The following is a 15,432-nucleotide window of genomic DNA, read 5'->3' as shown; positions in this document are numbered from 1 at the left end:
CCAAAATAAAAGATAAGTGTCCAGGGATAAGGTGAAAGGTCAACGGGCCTGTTCAATCTTCCAAGGGAAGACTTTAAACTTTGGGCCGGGACTCAGGGGGCAGGACTCCGGCGGGAAAGCCAATCAGGAGAGAGGGTGGTGGAGGGACAGATGTGCAGGGCGCCAGGATCTGGCCTGCTGGCTGCTGGTCTCAGCCTTGAGGTGCGGACACGGGCAGCTGGGGGTTGGGGGGTTGACAGCCACAGCCTGGTCCAGGCCACTGCACCCTTTTCCTCCCACCAGCCTGAGCGGGCAGCCGCTCACCCAGCCGGGGCAGGTACTTCTGCCGCTGCTCCTCGCTGCCGTAGGCGTAGATGGGGTGCATGACCAGGGAGGACTGGACACTCATTGCTGACCTGTAGCCACTGTCCACGCGCTCCAGCTCCCGAGCCAGGAGCCCGTAGGCCACAGACGAGACCCCCGCACAGCCATACCCTAGAGGAGGCGGAGAGGAGGGCCGTGGGGTTCCAAGCCCTGTTCGGCAGAGGCCCGGGGCTCCTGGGTCCCAAGGGACAGGGTCAACAGGGCCGGGAGGCGCAATGGGGAGGGGTGGGAGAGCTTTCCATTTTCAGAGCCGAGACAAACTGGTCCCTACCTTTGATGGTGGGGCCCAGCACGCCAAGCTCCCCCATCTCCGAGATGATCTCACGATGAAACACTGCAGAGAAGGGTCAGAAAAGCAGCTTGCTCCAGGGACAGAGCTGCAGCCGGAGGGGGACCCCCACACCCCAGGCGCCCGCCGGCACCTTCATTGCGATTGGCCAGCAGGATGCGCGGCATGAGGCGCTCCTGGCAGTAGGTGCGAAAGGTGTCTCGGATGAGGATCTCGTCGGCCGACAGCTGCTCCTCCAGCACCAGGGCGTCTCTCCAGTTGAACTCGGGCCGGGGGGCTGGGGCGCGAGGGGCGCGGAGGGCGACTCAGGCCGGGTCCAGGCCTTGCCCCGGAGCCCTGCGCCCCGCGCCCCGCGCCTCCACCTCCACCCCGGCCCTGCAAAGGGGACCTCGAGTGCTTGTGTGTGTGTCTGGGGCAGACCAGGGCCACGGGCGGGCGCAGCGGGTCCTCACCCTTGGCGGCTCGGCTCTGGGCCTTCCCGCTCTTCTCTGCAACAAAGAACCAGAAGGTCGGCCCGGGGTGGCGGCCGGACGCGGGGCGCCCCTCCCCACCGCCCGCTCCGGCCTGGGCTCGGAGACTGACCGGTCTGCGCCGCCGCCGAGCCCCAGGCTCGCAGGCCACGCAGGCAGGAGCCGGAGCGCAGCAGCCGCGCGGAGACGCTTCTCAGGGCCATGCGGGCGGCGGAGCGACGACGGCCGACTGGACCTGGACGGGCGGAGGGCGTTAGGACCCGGGGGCGGCAGCCACCCGGACACCCGACCCCGGCCCGGCTCTTACCTGGAGCCCCCGGGGCGGCCTGGCTGGCCGCGCTGCCACAGACACGGGGTTTTTGACCTCGGGCGCGGTGGGCGGGGCACAGGCTCGGGGAGGCTTCTCATTGGCTTATCCTAGTTCCGGGCCGCTTCACGCGCTCTGCCTTTTAAAAGGGCCACGTCTTCTTTGCCCGCGTAGGCAAGGAACTCGTCGGGCCCAGGCAGGTGGGTCCCTTTAAGAAGCGTAACAAGGAGGCGGGGCGAAGAAGAGTGCGGCGATCCGATTGGTCCTCCGGATGCCCTTCGCTGATTGGCTTAGGGGGTGGGCTCGGTTCATTCACGGTTGGTCAGTTGCGGGGGGCGTGTGAGCGGAGGAATTCCGGAGTTAAAGGGGGAAACTGAGGCCCGAGGTCAGGCCTCCGGGTCTCCCGTGATCGGGTTGTGAGTGTAAATTGTGGAGGGACGGCGAGGGGAGAGGCAGACTCTGATGGAGGATCCCAGCCCAAAATGTGTGCCGACCTGCCCCAGGAGGCACAAGTTGACCCTGGGTGACTAAGTGGGGGTCCCACGTGCCCCCAAATTCTGTGCATCTCTTGCGTATAAATGTGCCTGAATCTGCATTTAGGGGGTGCACGGCTTTTGGGGTGCTGATGTAATTGCAATTTTGGGGGGGCATACTCGGCAGCACTCAGGGGTTCCTCTTGGCTCTACGCTCAGAAATCGCTCCTGGCAGGCTCAGGGGACCCTATGGGATGCCGGGATTTGAACCACCGTTCTTTGGCATGCAAGGCCAGCGCCTTATCTCTATGCTCTCTCTCCGGCACCTTTGCAATTTCTTTTCACGCGAGTGACGGTGTATTTGTATGTGTGCGTGTGCATTTTCTCTCCTATGAGACCTGAGAGAAAAGTTATATGCTCCTGGTGATTTGGGGTTTGGGAACCACAGGCTCAACCCCCAACACACACACACACACACACACACACACACACACACACACACACACACACTGCATTCCAGGATCAGTCCAGGTGGTGCTCTGGAGCACACACACACACACACACACACACACACACACACACACACACACACACACACACACACACACACTGCATTCCGGGATCTTTTTTGTTTTGTTTTGCTTTGCTTTGGGGCTACACCCAGCATCTTTGCACTCAGAAATTACTCCAGGCTGGCTCTGGCGACCAAAAGGGGTGCCAAGGATCGAATCCGGGTTGGCAGCATGCAAAGCAATGCCCTACTCACTATTACCCCAACCCCCAACTAAATAAACACCTCCCGGCATCCCATATGATCCCCCGAGCCTGCCAGGAGCGATCTCTGAGCGTAGAGACAGGAATAACCCCAGGTGTGACCCAAAAAACAAAATAAAACAAAACAAAAAATAGGATTTTAGGGGTCGAAGATATAGCACAGCAGTAGGGCGTTTGCCTTGCACACAGTTGATCCAGGATGGATTGTGGTTCAAATCCTGACATCCCATATGGTCCCTCATGCCTGCCAGGAGCGATTTCTGAGCACAGAGCAAAGAGTGCCTCCAAGTGTGAGCTAAAAACAAACAAAAAAGGATTTTAGGGGTGGAGTGATAGCACAGTGGTAGGGCATTTGCCTTGCACACTGCCGACCTGGGACGGACCCACATTCAATCTTCGGCATCCCATATGACCCCCCCAAACCTACCAGGAGCAATTTCTGGGTACAGAGCCAGGAGTAATCCCTGAGAGCCGCCAAGAGTGGCCCAAAAACAAAAACAAAAATAAAATAATTAAAAATAAATAAAAATGGGGGCCGGAGAGATAGCATGGAGGTAAGGTGTTTGCCTTTCATGCAGGAGGTCATCGGTTCGAATCCCGGCGTCCCATATGGTCCCCCGTGCCTGCCAGGAGCAATTTCTGAGCGTGGAGCCAGGAATAACCCCTGAGCACTGCCGGGTGTGACCCAAAAACCACAAAAAAAAGGGGCCGGAGAGATAGCATGGAGGTAAGGCGTTTGCCTTTCATGCAGAAGGTCATCAGTTCGAATCCCGGTGTCCCATATGGTCCCCCGAGCCTGGCAGGAGCAATTTCTGAGCATGAAGCCAGGAGTAACCCCTGAGCACTGCCGGGTGTGACCCAAAAAAAAAAAAAAACAAAAAACAAAAAACAAAAAACCCACAAAAAAATAAATAAAAACGGGACTTTATTCCATCTCTAAGTACATGGTAAGTCTTTTTGGTGATGCATCTGTGGCCTTCCCACTCGGATTATGTGTCTGTGGTGCCCAGTCTCCCTTCAAGGAGGTTGAGCCTCTCAGATCTCAGGGTCTTGGTTTCCTGCTCTGCTGGGTGTCTGGATTTAACTGGGTGCGCCCCCTGCTGCTGAACATTAGCAATACAATTGTGTTAGTCTAAAGGGCTAGATAGAACAGCGGGGTACATTTCTTGCCTTACACTAGAATCAACCTGGGTTGGGATCCCCAACACCCCATATTGTCCTCAGAGCCAGAAATAACTCCTGAGCACTTCCAGGTGTGTCCTCAAAACCAAAATCAATCAGTGGCTAGGGAGATTGAAATGGAAGGTATAAACCTTCCATGAGCAAAGCCCCAAGTTTGATCTATGACACTTCATGGCCCCCCAGTCATACCCAGTCATTAGTGGCATTGATAGCCTCTAAATTCCACGCAGTGTGGCCTCCCCCCAAGATAACATGTGGGTGCCAAGGATGTAGCTCAGTGGTGGGGAATGTGCCTTGCATTAATTGCTTAATTCCCACCAAGCCAGGCAGAGCCAATCGCACAGCTGGCTGTTTGGGGAACCGGGGAACCACATACACACACAAACATTGACAGTGGTAAGAAGTGGGACCTCGTGCGGTTGTAGGTTTTACAAATGTTGTCTGTGGTTGTGTCTGGTGGGTAGTTGTGTGCATTGCTGTGTATGGAGATGGTTGTGTGTCTCCCAACATGTTCATGTGCCTGGGGAGAGATTGTGTGACCTGTGTGTGGCCACTGCTTGTGCACCAACATATCCAGGCACCTGAAGGGTCTGTGCCATTGAAACTAAACTGTTTATGAGAGAGACAGAGAGAGACAGAGACAGAGAGTGAGTGTCTGAGTGGGTTTAGCACCCATATAAACACGAATTCATCCAAAGATATCTCTTCCTTTCTTTTTTATTTGTTTTGTTTTGGTTTTTGGTTTTTGAGTCACACCCAGCAGTGCTCAGGGGCTACTCCTGGCTCTATGCTCAGAAGTCACCCCCGGCAGGCTCGGGGGACCATATAGGATGCCGGGATTTGAACCACCGTCCTTCAGCATGCAAGGCAAACGCCTTAACCTCCATGCTATCTCTCTGGCCCCTTCCTTTCTTTTTAATTTTTTTTTTTTTTTTTTGGTTTTTGGGCCACACCCGGCGGTGCTCAGGGGTTACTCCTGGCTGTCTGCTCAGAAATAGCTCCTGGTAGGCACAGGGGACCATATGGGACACCGGGATTTGAACCAACCACCTTTGGTCCTAGATCGGCTGCTTGCAAGACAAACACCGCTGTGCTATCTCTCTGGGCCCAAATTTATTTTATTTTTTAAAGGCCACACCCAGCTGCACTCAGGAGTTATTCCTGGCTCTGCACTCAGAGATCACTCCTGGCAGGCTCAGGGGGACCTTATGGGATGCCAGGGATTGAACCCAAGTTCGAACCCGGGTCTGTCCTGGGTTGGCAGCGTGCAAGGCTAACACTCTGCCACTGTGCTATCTATCATTCCAGTCCCCCCCTTCTTCCTTTATTTTGGTTTGTGGACCAAACACATGGAGGTGCTTAGGGTTTACTTCTGGTTCTGTGCTCAGGGGTTGCTCCTGGTGATACCTGGGGGACCATATGTGATGCTCAGGTGCCTTCCCCGCTGCAATCTCTCCTGTCTTGGAATTTGGTCAGCTCAGGCACTGGGGGGGCTTGCACTAAGGTGGACCCAGCCCAGTGTGTGGCTGTATAGGTTTTCTGTGGATTGTATATCTGTGTATAGCCTAGCCGGGGGTAAAGAGAATGAATATCAGGCAGGACAACATAGTCTGTGTGATAAAGAAACCAGAAATTGATGCCACTTTGCCAATGCAGAACATGTGTATGTGTGAGAGATTCTAAACTTAAGTGTGTAAATATGATGTGTATTCACATCACCCCTTTGGGACCGTGGTATAGAGCCTCAGAAACCTTCCTCTTGGGGCTCAGAAATTTAGCAACAGGGCTGGAGCGATAGCACTGCCGTAGGAGCTTTGTCTTGCAGCGATCTACCCAGGACTGACCCAGATTCGATTCCCAGCATCCCACATGGTCCCCAAGCCTGCCAGGAGCGATTCCTGAAGGCAGAGCCAGAAGGAACCCGATTGTCGCCGGGTGCGACCCAATTAAAACAAAAAAGAAATTTAGCAGTGGGGGTAGAGCAGGTAGGACGTTTGTCTTGCATGCAGCCAAGCTGGGTTCAATCCATGGCATCCCCTAGGGTTCCCAGAGACCCGCCAGGACTAAGTCCTGAGCACTGCGTGGGGAGAAGGAAACTTAGCGGCTTCCTGGGCCCAAACAGGGCCTGGGGATTCTGGTCAACAGTTAGTTTTGGGTGCCTAACCACTGAGTCCTCTCACGATATGGGGCGTCTCCCCATGTCCCAGGCAGAACAGCTGAGATGCCCTGCCTGGGGCTTTAGAGTTGTAGGGAGCGGCTGATGATGGGGCCCTGGGCTGGACCGAGTCGCCTCGAGGTCAGGAAGTGTGAAGTCGAGTGGTGATCCGGTGTTGCTCAGCCCCTCTTGGCCACCAGCTCTGAGTTGGGGCTACGCAGGGCGCCCTCCTGATAGCGGTCTCCGCGTCTGCTGTGTCTGATAATACTTGGCTTGGCGGGTAGTTCGCGCCAGGTCCCGCCATCAGCACAGTGGCCGCTGTTTGTGGGGCTCTGTGGGGGTTGCAGGGTCCCGTGTGGGGGAAAGGACTTAAAGTTCTCCCCCGGGAATCCTGCTCTGCCTCTCCATCCCGTCCCCCTGGTCTCAAGGAGGTTGCAGGGAGCAGGACATCAAGACTCCTTTTGGTCTCATTATATGCACTTGCCAGAACCCCTGAAACCCAGAATCTCTGAGTCCCCCCAAACTCAGAACCCCCAACCCCTGACATCTCACATAGTTTGGGGGAATAAACTCTGTCTGGCAGACTCAGCGCCGTGAGTTCTGTCCCCCAGAAGCGGTACCCCCCACCTTGCCTGCCCTTATCAGGGGCTGCAGCCAATCAGCTGAAGACAGAGCGGAGGCTCCAAGGAGCCTTCGGGGACTCAGAACCCACAAAGCAGCCGAGGGAGCGGAGGCCGGAGGCCCCGGTGGGCACACGGCATGACCACTGCGGACACGGCCTTGCCGGCCATCAGCACGCTGACCGCGGTGGGCCTCTTAGATTCACAGGAATACTTCCTCAAGGTGGGCTCAGGGGCTATGGGGGCGCTGGATGTGGACACAGAACTGGGGGTTCACGTGCATCTTTCTCAGGACCCCCCCAGCCCTATCCAGAACTCTGGATTTGCTCCTAGAGTCGGGGGAGGGTTCTATTTCGAACCCAGAACTTGAGGTGGGGGAACTGGGGCCGTGTTTCTGGACTAGACCCCAGATAACCCAGATCTGGTTGGTTGTGGTGGTGGTGGTGAATGTTTTAGTAATTTGGGGAATTACTATTGGAGTGACTCTTACTGGGGTTCAGAGAAGGAGAGGGAGATTCAGTGGGGAAACTGAGGCAAGGTTCTGCCCCCCCCTCCTCCATGGCACCCCTTCCCTGGCACCCCTTCCCCCAGGCCTGAGTGCAGCTCCTGATACTGAGGCTTATCTCCTCCCTCCAGCCAGCAGATAGACTCTGAGCGGGAGTGGGGGGCAGGAGGGGGCCCCACAAAGACAGAGGAGCCCAATACCCCACTTCCAGACCCTGTTTGTCCCCCTGGGGGCCAGCCCTTGGCATGCCCCGGGATTGTCTGCAGCCTCACGCCACTGCCCTGGCTTCCTTCCCGCAGTGGTGGCGCCAGGAAGAGGGGCAGGATCTGGGGCCTGGCCCCCCGGGGCCGCCCCTCCACGTGAAACAGGAGTCGGAGGACCCGCCCGTCGAGGACCCAGACCCGGCGAGGGACACGGTCACCCCCTGGGACCTCGACCTCCTGCTCACCAGCCTCCAGAGCTCGGAGCCGGGGGGCGCCCCCCAGGCCTGCGCTCGCCCGCCCCCTGAAGGCGCCGACGAGGCGTTCCCGCCGCCCCCCGAGACTCTCGCAGCCTATGCGGGCGGCCCGGGGCTGGTGCCCGGGCTCCTGGGTCCCGACGAGCACCCGTGCTGGGCGCGCCCGGCTTCCCGGGCCCCGGGCCCCGACGCCTTCGTGGGTGCCGCCCTGGTCCCGGGCCCCGAGCCCAAGGCGCGGCCGCTGCACCCGCTGTACCCGGGCCCGAGGGCGGCCGCCCCGGGCAGCTACTTCCCGCGGGCCGGGCTCTCCGTGCCGGCGGCGCCGGGCGGCCCCTACGGGCTGCTGTCCGGGTACCCGGCGCTGTACCCCGCGCCCCAGTACCAAGGGCACTTCCAGTTCTTCCGCGGGCTGCGGGCGCCCGCGCCGGGCCCCGCGGCGCCCCACTCCTTCCTGAGCTGCCTGGGCTCCGAGTCAGCGGGCGGCGCCGGGGACTCGGGCGGGAGCGCGGAGACGGCGGCACCCCGGCGCAGCCGGAGCGCCAGCGCGCGCAAGAAGCCCGCGGCGCACCTGTGCTCGCACCCGGGCTGCGACAAGAGCTACACCAAGAGCTCGCACCTGAAGGCACACCTGCGCACGCACACCGGTGAGGAGGCGGGGCCCGGGCCGGGAGGCGGGCCTAGGGAGGAAACGGGGATGCGGATTGGCCACGCTGGAGGCAGGTCTAAAGCGCGGGGCGAGTCTATTCAAATTACAAAGCCTGAGGGCGGGGCGAGAGAAGAAACGGGGCCACAGATTGGCCACGCTGGAGGCGGGGCTAGAACGCGGGCGGGACTATTCAAATTACAAGTTTTGGGCGGGGTTAGGAAAGTAACGGGGATGCGGACTGGCCACGCTAATGGTGGGTCCTAAGCGAGGGGCGGGGCTATTAAAAATCACAGGGCCTAGAGAGGAGCTAGGAAAAAAACGGGGATGCGGATTGGCCAGCATGCTGGAGGCGGGGCTAGGAAAAAAACGGGGCCGCGGATTGGCCACGCTAAAGGAGGGGCGGGGCTAGGAAAGAAATGGGGATGCGGATTGGCCAAACACGCTGGAGGCGGGGCCATCATCGAAATCAGAAGTCCCAGAGGCGGGCTTGAAAAGAAAAGAGCCACTCTGGGGGTGGGACTAAAGCGTGGGGCGGGGCCTATTGAAATCACAGGATAAGGGGCGGGGCTAGAAAAGAAATGGGGATGAGGATTGGCCACACTGAGGGTGGGGGCTAAAGGCTGGGACAGGGCCATCCATGACTTTGGGGTCGGGGCCCGTGGGATAAAGGCAAGGAGGAATGAGGTTTACGCCTAGGGAACTGAGTCAAGGGGCCCTCAGAAGTTGGCCCAGAGCATCATGAGTGGTGTCAGGCTGTAGGTGTGGTTCTGGGGCGAGTGGACACAGGAGTCGCTGGGGTAGCATAGCAGGGGGCTGGCAGTTAAGAGGTGGGGCATGTATAGGTTGAGGAGCACGAGCCATAGAACAGCGGGTAGGGCCTTGTACCCTGACATCTGAGTTCTCACCCCCATGCGCCATCTGGGCCCTTGAGCACTGTCAGGAGTGATCCCTGAGCACAGAGCCAGGAGTAAGCCCTGAGCACTGTTGGGTGTGGCCACAAAAGGTCCCACAAAAGGGTGGTGTGGAGGGCCTTGCATGCTGATGGAAAGAAAGTCCATCTCTAGGAGTGAAGCCTGCTTGCATTTATTCCAAGGGGTTCACCCTAATTGTGGCCAAGGCTGAGCAAATGAGTTTGGGCAATCCCAGGGATGGGGGACACTGGGATGGGAGGGGGTGGTACTGAACAGATGGTGCCCACCTCCCCTTCTTCCAGGGGAGAAGCCCTACGCCTGCACGTGGGACGGCTGTGGCTGGAAGTTCGCTCGATCGGATGAGCTGACCCGCCATTATCGAAAGCACACGGGACAGAGGCCCTTCCGATGCCAGATCTGCCCACGTGCTTTCTCACGCTCTGATCACCTGGCTTTGCACATGAAGCGCCACCTCTGAGCCACTGTCCTGCCACTAGGACCTTCTGTGCACGGGAAGGGGATAAAGAAAAGCTCATGGGGTTTGATTCCTGGAGGACCTTCACCCAGTCACACAGAGACACCAAAAAATCTAGGACAGGCAAGAGACAGAACTGGGGAGCCTCTGGATGGAACCCCTCCTGTTCCAGACACAGGGAGCCTGACAGAGACATCCTAAGGTCACAGCAGAACTGTGACAGTGACATCCCAATACCCAGATTCAGATGGACATTCAAGACACTGGCTGGACTCACCTGGGCAATCCTGACTCCTGATGGCCCTGAAAGGTGGTGGTGGTGAGGCTGCAGGCTGAGGCACCCCAGAGCCTTGGTTTGGGAGGGGGGGAGCGCCCCATGACCACATACAGGTCTACAGTTGGCTGTGAATGGCTTTGGGTCTTGTAAAAATGTCATTTCCAGATAATGCTTTGGTGTTGGCCTGAGTTTTTGGGTTTTGGGGACAGAGAGGGGAGGAAGTTGTACCCACAGAGGTGTCATGGGGATATATTCACCTTGGCACACTAATCACCTGAACCTCAGGACCCCCCTGCACTCCCCCAGATGTGTTACCTCCTTCAATCCCTTAACCCCAGTCAGGGCACAAAGTCCTAGTTTCCTGCTTTAGCTCCGGGAACACCTTCGCCTGGATTTCAGACCATCAGACCCTTCCCCTTCTGCTATACCAGTATGAAGAGACCCCTTAGGTTCTCTCAAGAATACCCCAGAAAACATGCAGGTAAAAAGGTGGACAGTCAGGTACATGAGCCTCTTATGAGGAGAGGAAAGACCAGGACCAGAAAGATAGTATAGGTGGGAGGGAGTTTGCCTGGCTCACAAAAGGACCTGGGTTCAATCCCTGGCACCCTATATAGATCACCACACCAAGAGTGATTTCTGAGTGCAGAGCCAGAAGTAACCCCTGAACAGCGCCGGGTGTGATAAATGAAATAAGAGAAGACAGTACAGGGTTAACACCTCGTATCTTTGTGGCCAACAGCAATTTCATTCCTGGCACCCCAGGATCCCCCAGCATAGCTGGGAAGGACGTAGTCGCCCGACATTTCTGGGGTGGCACAAATACAGAATGAGAGAGCAACAGGGAGAAAGAAAAGGTCGCAGCAATTCAACTCAAGGCTGTGAATTCAAACTTGTGCCCGAACTCCAAATCCAGGAAGCCGTGGGAACCCGGGGAAGAGCGCCTTAGAGTCTGAGCCAATGGAAAGAGACGGGGGCGGGGCCTAGAGGGGACAAGAGCGCTATGATTGGCCCAGAGCGGATGAGGGCGTACCCGAAATCACATGACCTCCTTGGGGCGGGGCCTAACCCGAACCGGGGGCGTGGCCACTTGCAAGATCAACTCGGCCTCGAGGACCACTTGCAGCCTTCTGCAAGCTCTGCTTCTGCTTTGGGGAGGGCGGAGCCTCCGCGCTCACTGGACCTCGACACCCCGGTTCCCAGACCGGTTTGGGGAAGTGCAAGTCCGGGGGCAGAGACTCATGATCGGCTCCCCGCGATCTCCGCACTCTGATTGCCCCAGCGTCCATGGCGGCCCTGAGCCCGCTGCTGCTGGCCGCGCTGCTGTGGGTCCCGGCAGGGGCCCTGAGCTGCATCGGGGACTCGGGACACCCCGTGGACTGGTGAGCGCTGATGGTGGCCCGGGGTTGGGGAGGGTTGAACCAGGAGCTAACTTTTGGAGCTTCCCCGCGCCCCTCCAAACTCCAGGTTCGTCGTGTACAAGCTCCCGGCCCACAGCGGATCCGGGCCGGCCACGCAGAAGGGCCTGCAGTACAAATACTTGGACGCCGACTCGGGGGGCTGGCAGGATGGCGTGGGCTCCATCAACAGCTCGCAGGGCGCCGTGGGTCGCAGCCTGTTGCCTCTCTACCGAAACAACGCCAGCCAGGTGAGGGGGTGCCGTCCTGCTGATCTTAGAGGGAGGCAGGTTTGGGGGGGAAATCTTAGCAGTGCACCTCCATCTCCCCCTGCAGCTGGCTTTCCTCCTCTACAATGACCAGCCTCCGAAATCCAGAGAGGATGAGACCACTTCCAGCCACGGGCACACGAAGGGTGAGGCTCTGGATTGCCCAAGCACTTCCCAGTAATAACAATAACAACAATAGTAGTAATAAAAATAACAGTAATTGTGATAATAACAACAATACTAGTAATAGCTTGGGCAGGGCTAGGGAGATAGTTTTGCACACTGCTGACCTGTCTTGGCCTCCTTCAACAAAGAAAAAATTATACCTGGGCAGTTGGGAACATACAGGTTGCCTAAGCATTACCTGATACTATGTGGGCAGAAGAGCGATGACACATGGAGACTTTTTCCACCTGTTATAATAATGCTCTTTATAGTTGTTGTTTTAAGGCTTCTGTTTTTATTGGGGGGGGGGCACACCCAATGGTGCTCCAGGGTTTCTCCTGGCTATACACTCAGGCAATCTTTATGGGGTGCTGGGGAGAGGGAACCTGGGTTGGTCACGTGCAAGGCAAGCGCCCAGAATAATGCCCTTTCCTGTGGCCTGGGAGGATGGAGGTTGCAGAAAACACACAGCCTGGCCTGAACCTACTCAGTGAGTGGTGCCTGCAGGGGCCAGTGCTGGCTAGAAAGCTCATACCATACCGGTCCCTGATCCCCCTCTCTGCCTCAGGGGTAGTTCTCCTAGATCAAGGCGGGGGCCTCTGGCTGGTCCACAGCGTGCCCCGTTTCCCCCCTCATGCTTCCTCTGGAGCCTACAGCTGGCCTCCCAATGCCATGACCTACGGGCAGACACTGCTCTGCGTGTCCTTTCCCCTTGACCAGTTTGTGGAGATCGGTGAGTACACAGGGAGCCCTTGGGGGAGTCTCATTGCCAAGCCCCCAAGTACAACCCAGGGTCCATCCCTCACTTTCTCCTGCCCTTTACCTCCAGGCAAACAGCTGACCTATACGTACCCTCTGGTGTATGACCAGCGGCTAGAAGGCCCCTTCGCCCAGAAATTCTCGGACCTGGAACAGGCCATTAAAGGCCACCATGTCCGTCAGGGACCCTGGAACAACACGGTGACCCTCACATCCCAAGCTGGGGCCACCTTCCAGAGTTTTGCCAAGTTTGGAATGTTCGGAGATGGTGAGCCCTGTGGTTGAGGGTTGGGGGGTTGGTGAGGGCCCAGAAAATGGGGTGTCCCTGTGCCCAGCTCTGAGGGCAGGGAAGGGGGAGAGTTTCTGTGTCTGTTAGCAATAGACGTCTGGATACAAATTCTCTGCAGTAGATGGGTATTTTGTTTTTCCTCTCTTGTATTTCTGGGGTCACACCTGGTGAGATCCTGGGGGTACTCCCTGCTCTGTACTTGAGACCTACTCCTACCAGTTTGAAGAACAGAATCATGCAGTGCAGGGATCAAACCCAGGCTTCTGGGGCCGGAGCAATAACACAGTGGCAGGGTGGGTTCAATCCCCAGCATCCCATATAGGGTCACCTGAGCCTGCCAGGAGCGATAACTGAATGTAGTCAGGAGTAACCCCTGAATGCCTCCAGTTGTGGCCCAAAATCTAAAAAACAATAAAAAACAAACAAACAAACAAACAAAAAAACCCCAGGCTTCCTGCTTGCTAAGAATGAACTTGGCCATATGAACTTTCTCTTTGGCCTTTGATATGCGTGATTCAACAGGAGCCACAACTTACCCATATGAGAAATGGGGAGATTGATATCTGCAATTTTTTCAGTTTTGGGGGCCACATCTGGTGGCTTTCAGGGGTTACTCCTGGCTCTGAGCTCAGAAATCCCTCCTGGCAGGCTTGGGGGACCATATGGGATTTCGAGGATTTAATCCAGGATGGTTGTGTTCAAGGCTAATGCCCTACCCATTGTGCAATCACTCTGGCCCCTGATTTTTGTTTTGTTTGGGGGCTATACTCGGTGGCACTCAGGGGTTATTCCTGGCTCTGCTCTCAGTTGCTCCTGACAGGCTCAGGGAAACATATGGCATGCCAGGAATCAAATCTGGGTCCATCCCAGGTCAGCAGCATGTAAATGCCCTACTCAGGGGTTATTCCTGGCTGTCTGCTCAGAAATAGCTCCTGGCAGGCACGGGGGACCATATGGGACACTGGAATTCGAACCAACCACCTTTGGTCCTGGATCGGCTGCTTGCAAGGCAAACGCCTCTGTGCTATCTCTTCGGGCCCAATGCCCTACTTCTATGCTATCACTCCAGCCTCCGATACCTGCATTTTTGCTTTGTTTTGTGGCCTCACCAGGCTGTGCTCAAGACTTGTTTCTGGCTCTAAGCTCAGGGAGCACTCCTGGCTCTAGGTAGTACCAGGGATTGAACCTAGACTGGCTAGGTTTAAGGAAAGCACCTTAGCTGCCATGCTTTCTTTCCATACATAGAGCGAGCCCAGGTTTGGTCGCCTCTAACCTCACTGGGACTAAGCTTAGAGGCCCCCTAAGCACCTCAGGATGGTCCAGATCATCCCATCACCTCAGGGGCACTGCATCTGTGGACCCTGGCATTGACCTCGCTTGGCTGAGAATCACAGGATGTGGCACCCAAGCGCCAGTTGGGAGCCCCTCCAAATCTACATAATCGGTCATTGCCACAGGTGACCAGAAATAGACAACTGGGGACACTGAGCGCAGAGAGGGGAAGTGGTCTGGGGTCCTCCTGACAGTGTCCATTACCTGCCTGTGCCTGCCTTCCTTTCTTTGCAGACTTGTACTCAGGCTGGCTGGCAGAGGCCCTGGATAGCACCTTGCAGGTCCAGTTCTGGCCCAACTCCCGTGGCAAGCTGTCTTCCAACTGCTCGGGACCACACCATGTGCTGGACGTGACCCAGACCGCCTTCCCCGGACCCGCTGGGCCCAGTTTTCGCTCCACCGAGGACCACTCCAAGTGGTGTGTGGCCCCCGACGGACCCTGGGCCTGTGTGGGTGACATGAACCGGAATATCCCAGAACAGCATCGGGGTGGGGGCATCCTGTGTGCCCAGCTGCCCGCCCTCTGGAAGGCCTTCCAGCCGCTGGTGAAGGACTACGAGCGATGTTCTCACAGGACCCGGATGGAGTGAGTGCCAGATAGCTACACCTTTGCATCAACCAGGACTCAGTCTGCCCGTCTGTGAAATGAGAATCCCTGTGGATGTAACTCCTCCCCCAACTTCCTCCTATCTCCCCTGGAGAGGGAGACCCTCACCTAAGTGGGAGGGGTCTGTGGTTGCTACTAAAGGGGTTTCCTCAGGGGTGTAAAGGGGATTTGAGGGAGATTCAGCGAGAAATAGCAGGAGGGCTAGCAGCATGGAGAAATATCAGGGACAGGTTTAAGTTCAGGGCAGCTAATGGAGCCTGCTTAAAAGGTTAGCAGAGAAGCCATATATGTGCCTATTATTAATAAAGCTTCATATCTCCTGAAACTTCATGACTGCTGTGGGTCATTGTAGAAAAACATTAATTATTGAGTCCTGGATGGAGGTGGATGAGGGTGAGATGAAGGGATGGTGAGAGAGAGGACTCTGCCGGCCCGAGCCAGGCGCCTGCAACCCTTTTCTGCCAGCGGGTCTGCAGGTTCAGTGTGGCAGCGAAGAAATAACTCACAGCAAAAAGGTTTCAGGAGACAGGAAGCTTTATTCAAAGCCCTAGCCATCATGTGTGGCTCCTATGCTTAAACCTTTTACGCTGGCTCCATAGTCAGTCAGTCCTGCCCTTAAACTTGTTTCTCGGGGCCCGGCGTTGGCGCTAGAGGTAAGGTGCCTGCCTGCCTTGCCTGCGCTAGCCTAGGACGGACCGCGGTTCAATCAT

At 57.0% G+C, this 15,432-nt stretch overlaps 3 protein-coding genes across 4 annotated transcripts in view; 2 read left to right on the top strand and 1 right to left on the bottom strand.

The window, feature by feature from the left end:
* GCDH (glutaryl-CoA dehydrogenase) overlaps positions 1–1,486 on the bottom strand; it is a 59,642-nt gene extending 58,156 nt beyond the window's left edge. For both annotated transcript variants that reach the window (XM_049788426.1, XM_049788425.1), the window contains exons 1-6: positions 1,430–1,486; positions 1,235–1,357; positions 1,105–1,140; positions 786–929; positions 635–697; positions 304–474 (exon numbers count right to left, since the gene is read on the bottom strand). In XM_049788426.1, the coding sequence (XP_049644383.1) occupies positions 304–474; positions 635–697; positions 786–929; positions 1,105–1,140; positions 1,235–1,325 (505 nt within the window). In that variant the 5' untranslated portion in view covers positions 1,326–1,357; positions 1,430–1,486. The remainder of the gene's footprint in view (positions 1–303; positions 475–634; positions 698–785; positions 930–1,104; positions 1,141–1,234; positions 1,358–1,429) is intronic.
* A 5,286-nt stretch (positions 1,487–6,772) lies between these two features.
* Positions 6,773–9,630, top strand: KLF1 (KLF transcription factor 1). Its single transcript, XM_049788431.1, has 3 exons — positions 6,773–6,856; positions 7,438–8,239; positions 9,455–9,630. The coding sequence occupies exons 1-3, from the start codon at positions 6,773–6,775 to the stop codon at positions 9,628–9,630; spliced, it is 1,062 nt and encodes a 353-aa protein (XP_049644388.1).
* Positions 9,631–11,060: 1,430 nt separating this feature from the next.
* Positions 11,061–15,052, top strand: LOC126030255 (deoxyribonuclease-2-alpha-like). The gene is made up of 6 exons (XM_049788430.1): positions 11,061–11,286; positions 11,372–11,552; positions 11,638–11,716; positions 12,304–12,468; positions 12,565–12,762; positions 14,350–15,052. The coding sequence occupies exons 1-6, from the start codon at positions 11,192–11,194 to the stop codon at positions 14,703–14,705; spliced, it is 1,074 nt and encodes a 357-aa protein (XP_049644387.1). The 5' UTR covers positions 11,061–11,191; the 3' UTR covers positions 14,706–15,052.
* Positions 15,053–15,432: the final 380 nt, after the last annotated feature.

The sequence above is a fragment of the Suncus etruscus genome, chromosome 15, assembly GCF_024139225.1.
Source record: "Suncus etruscus isolate mSunEtr1 chromosome 15, mSunEtr1.pri.cur, whole genome shotgun sequence".
Classification (NCBI taxonomy): Eukaryota; Metazoa; Chordata; class Mammalia; order Eulipotyphla; family Soricidae; genus Suncus; species Suncus etruscus.
The sequence above is the reverse complement of the archived record's forward strand: the minus strand, read 5'-3'. Positions and strand labels throughout refer to the sequence as shown.

Excerpts from the sequence above, each read along its gene's own strand:
- KLF1 (XM_049788431.1), top strand. The coding sequence starts at position 6,773 with ATGACCACTGCGGACACGGCCTTGCCGGCCATCAGCACGCTGACCGCG. Across the intron at positions 6,857-7,437 it reads CACAGGAATACTTCCTCAAG|TGGTGGCGCCAGGAAGAGGG; the intron begins GTGGGCTCAGGG and ends TCCTTCCCGCAG. Across the intron at positions 8,240-9,454 it reads ACACCTGCGCACGCACACCG|GGGAGAAGCCCTACGCCTGC; the intron begins GTGAGGAGGCGG and ends CCCTTCTTCCAG.
- LOC126030255 (XM_049788430.1), top strand. The coding sequence starts at position 11,192 with ATGGCGGCCCTGAGCCCGCTGCTGCTGGCCGCGCTGCTGTGGGTCCCG. Across the intron at positions 11,287-11,371 it reads TCGGGACACCCCGTGGACTG|GTTCGTCGTGTACAAGCTCC; the intron begins GTGAGCGCTGAT and ends TCCAAACTCCAG. Across the intron at positions 11,553-11,637 it reads ACCGAAACAACGCCAGCCAG|CTGGCTTTCCTCCTCTACAA; the intron begins GTGAGGGGGTGC and ends CTCCCCCTGCAG.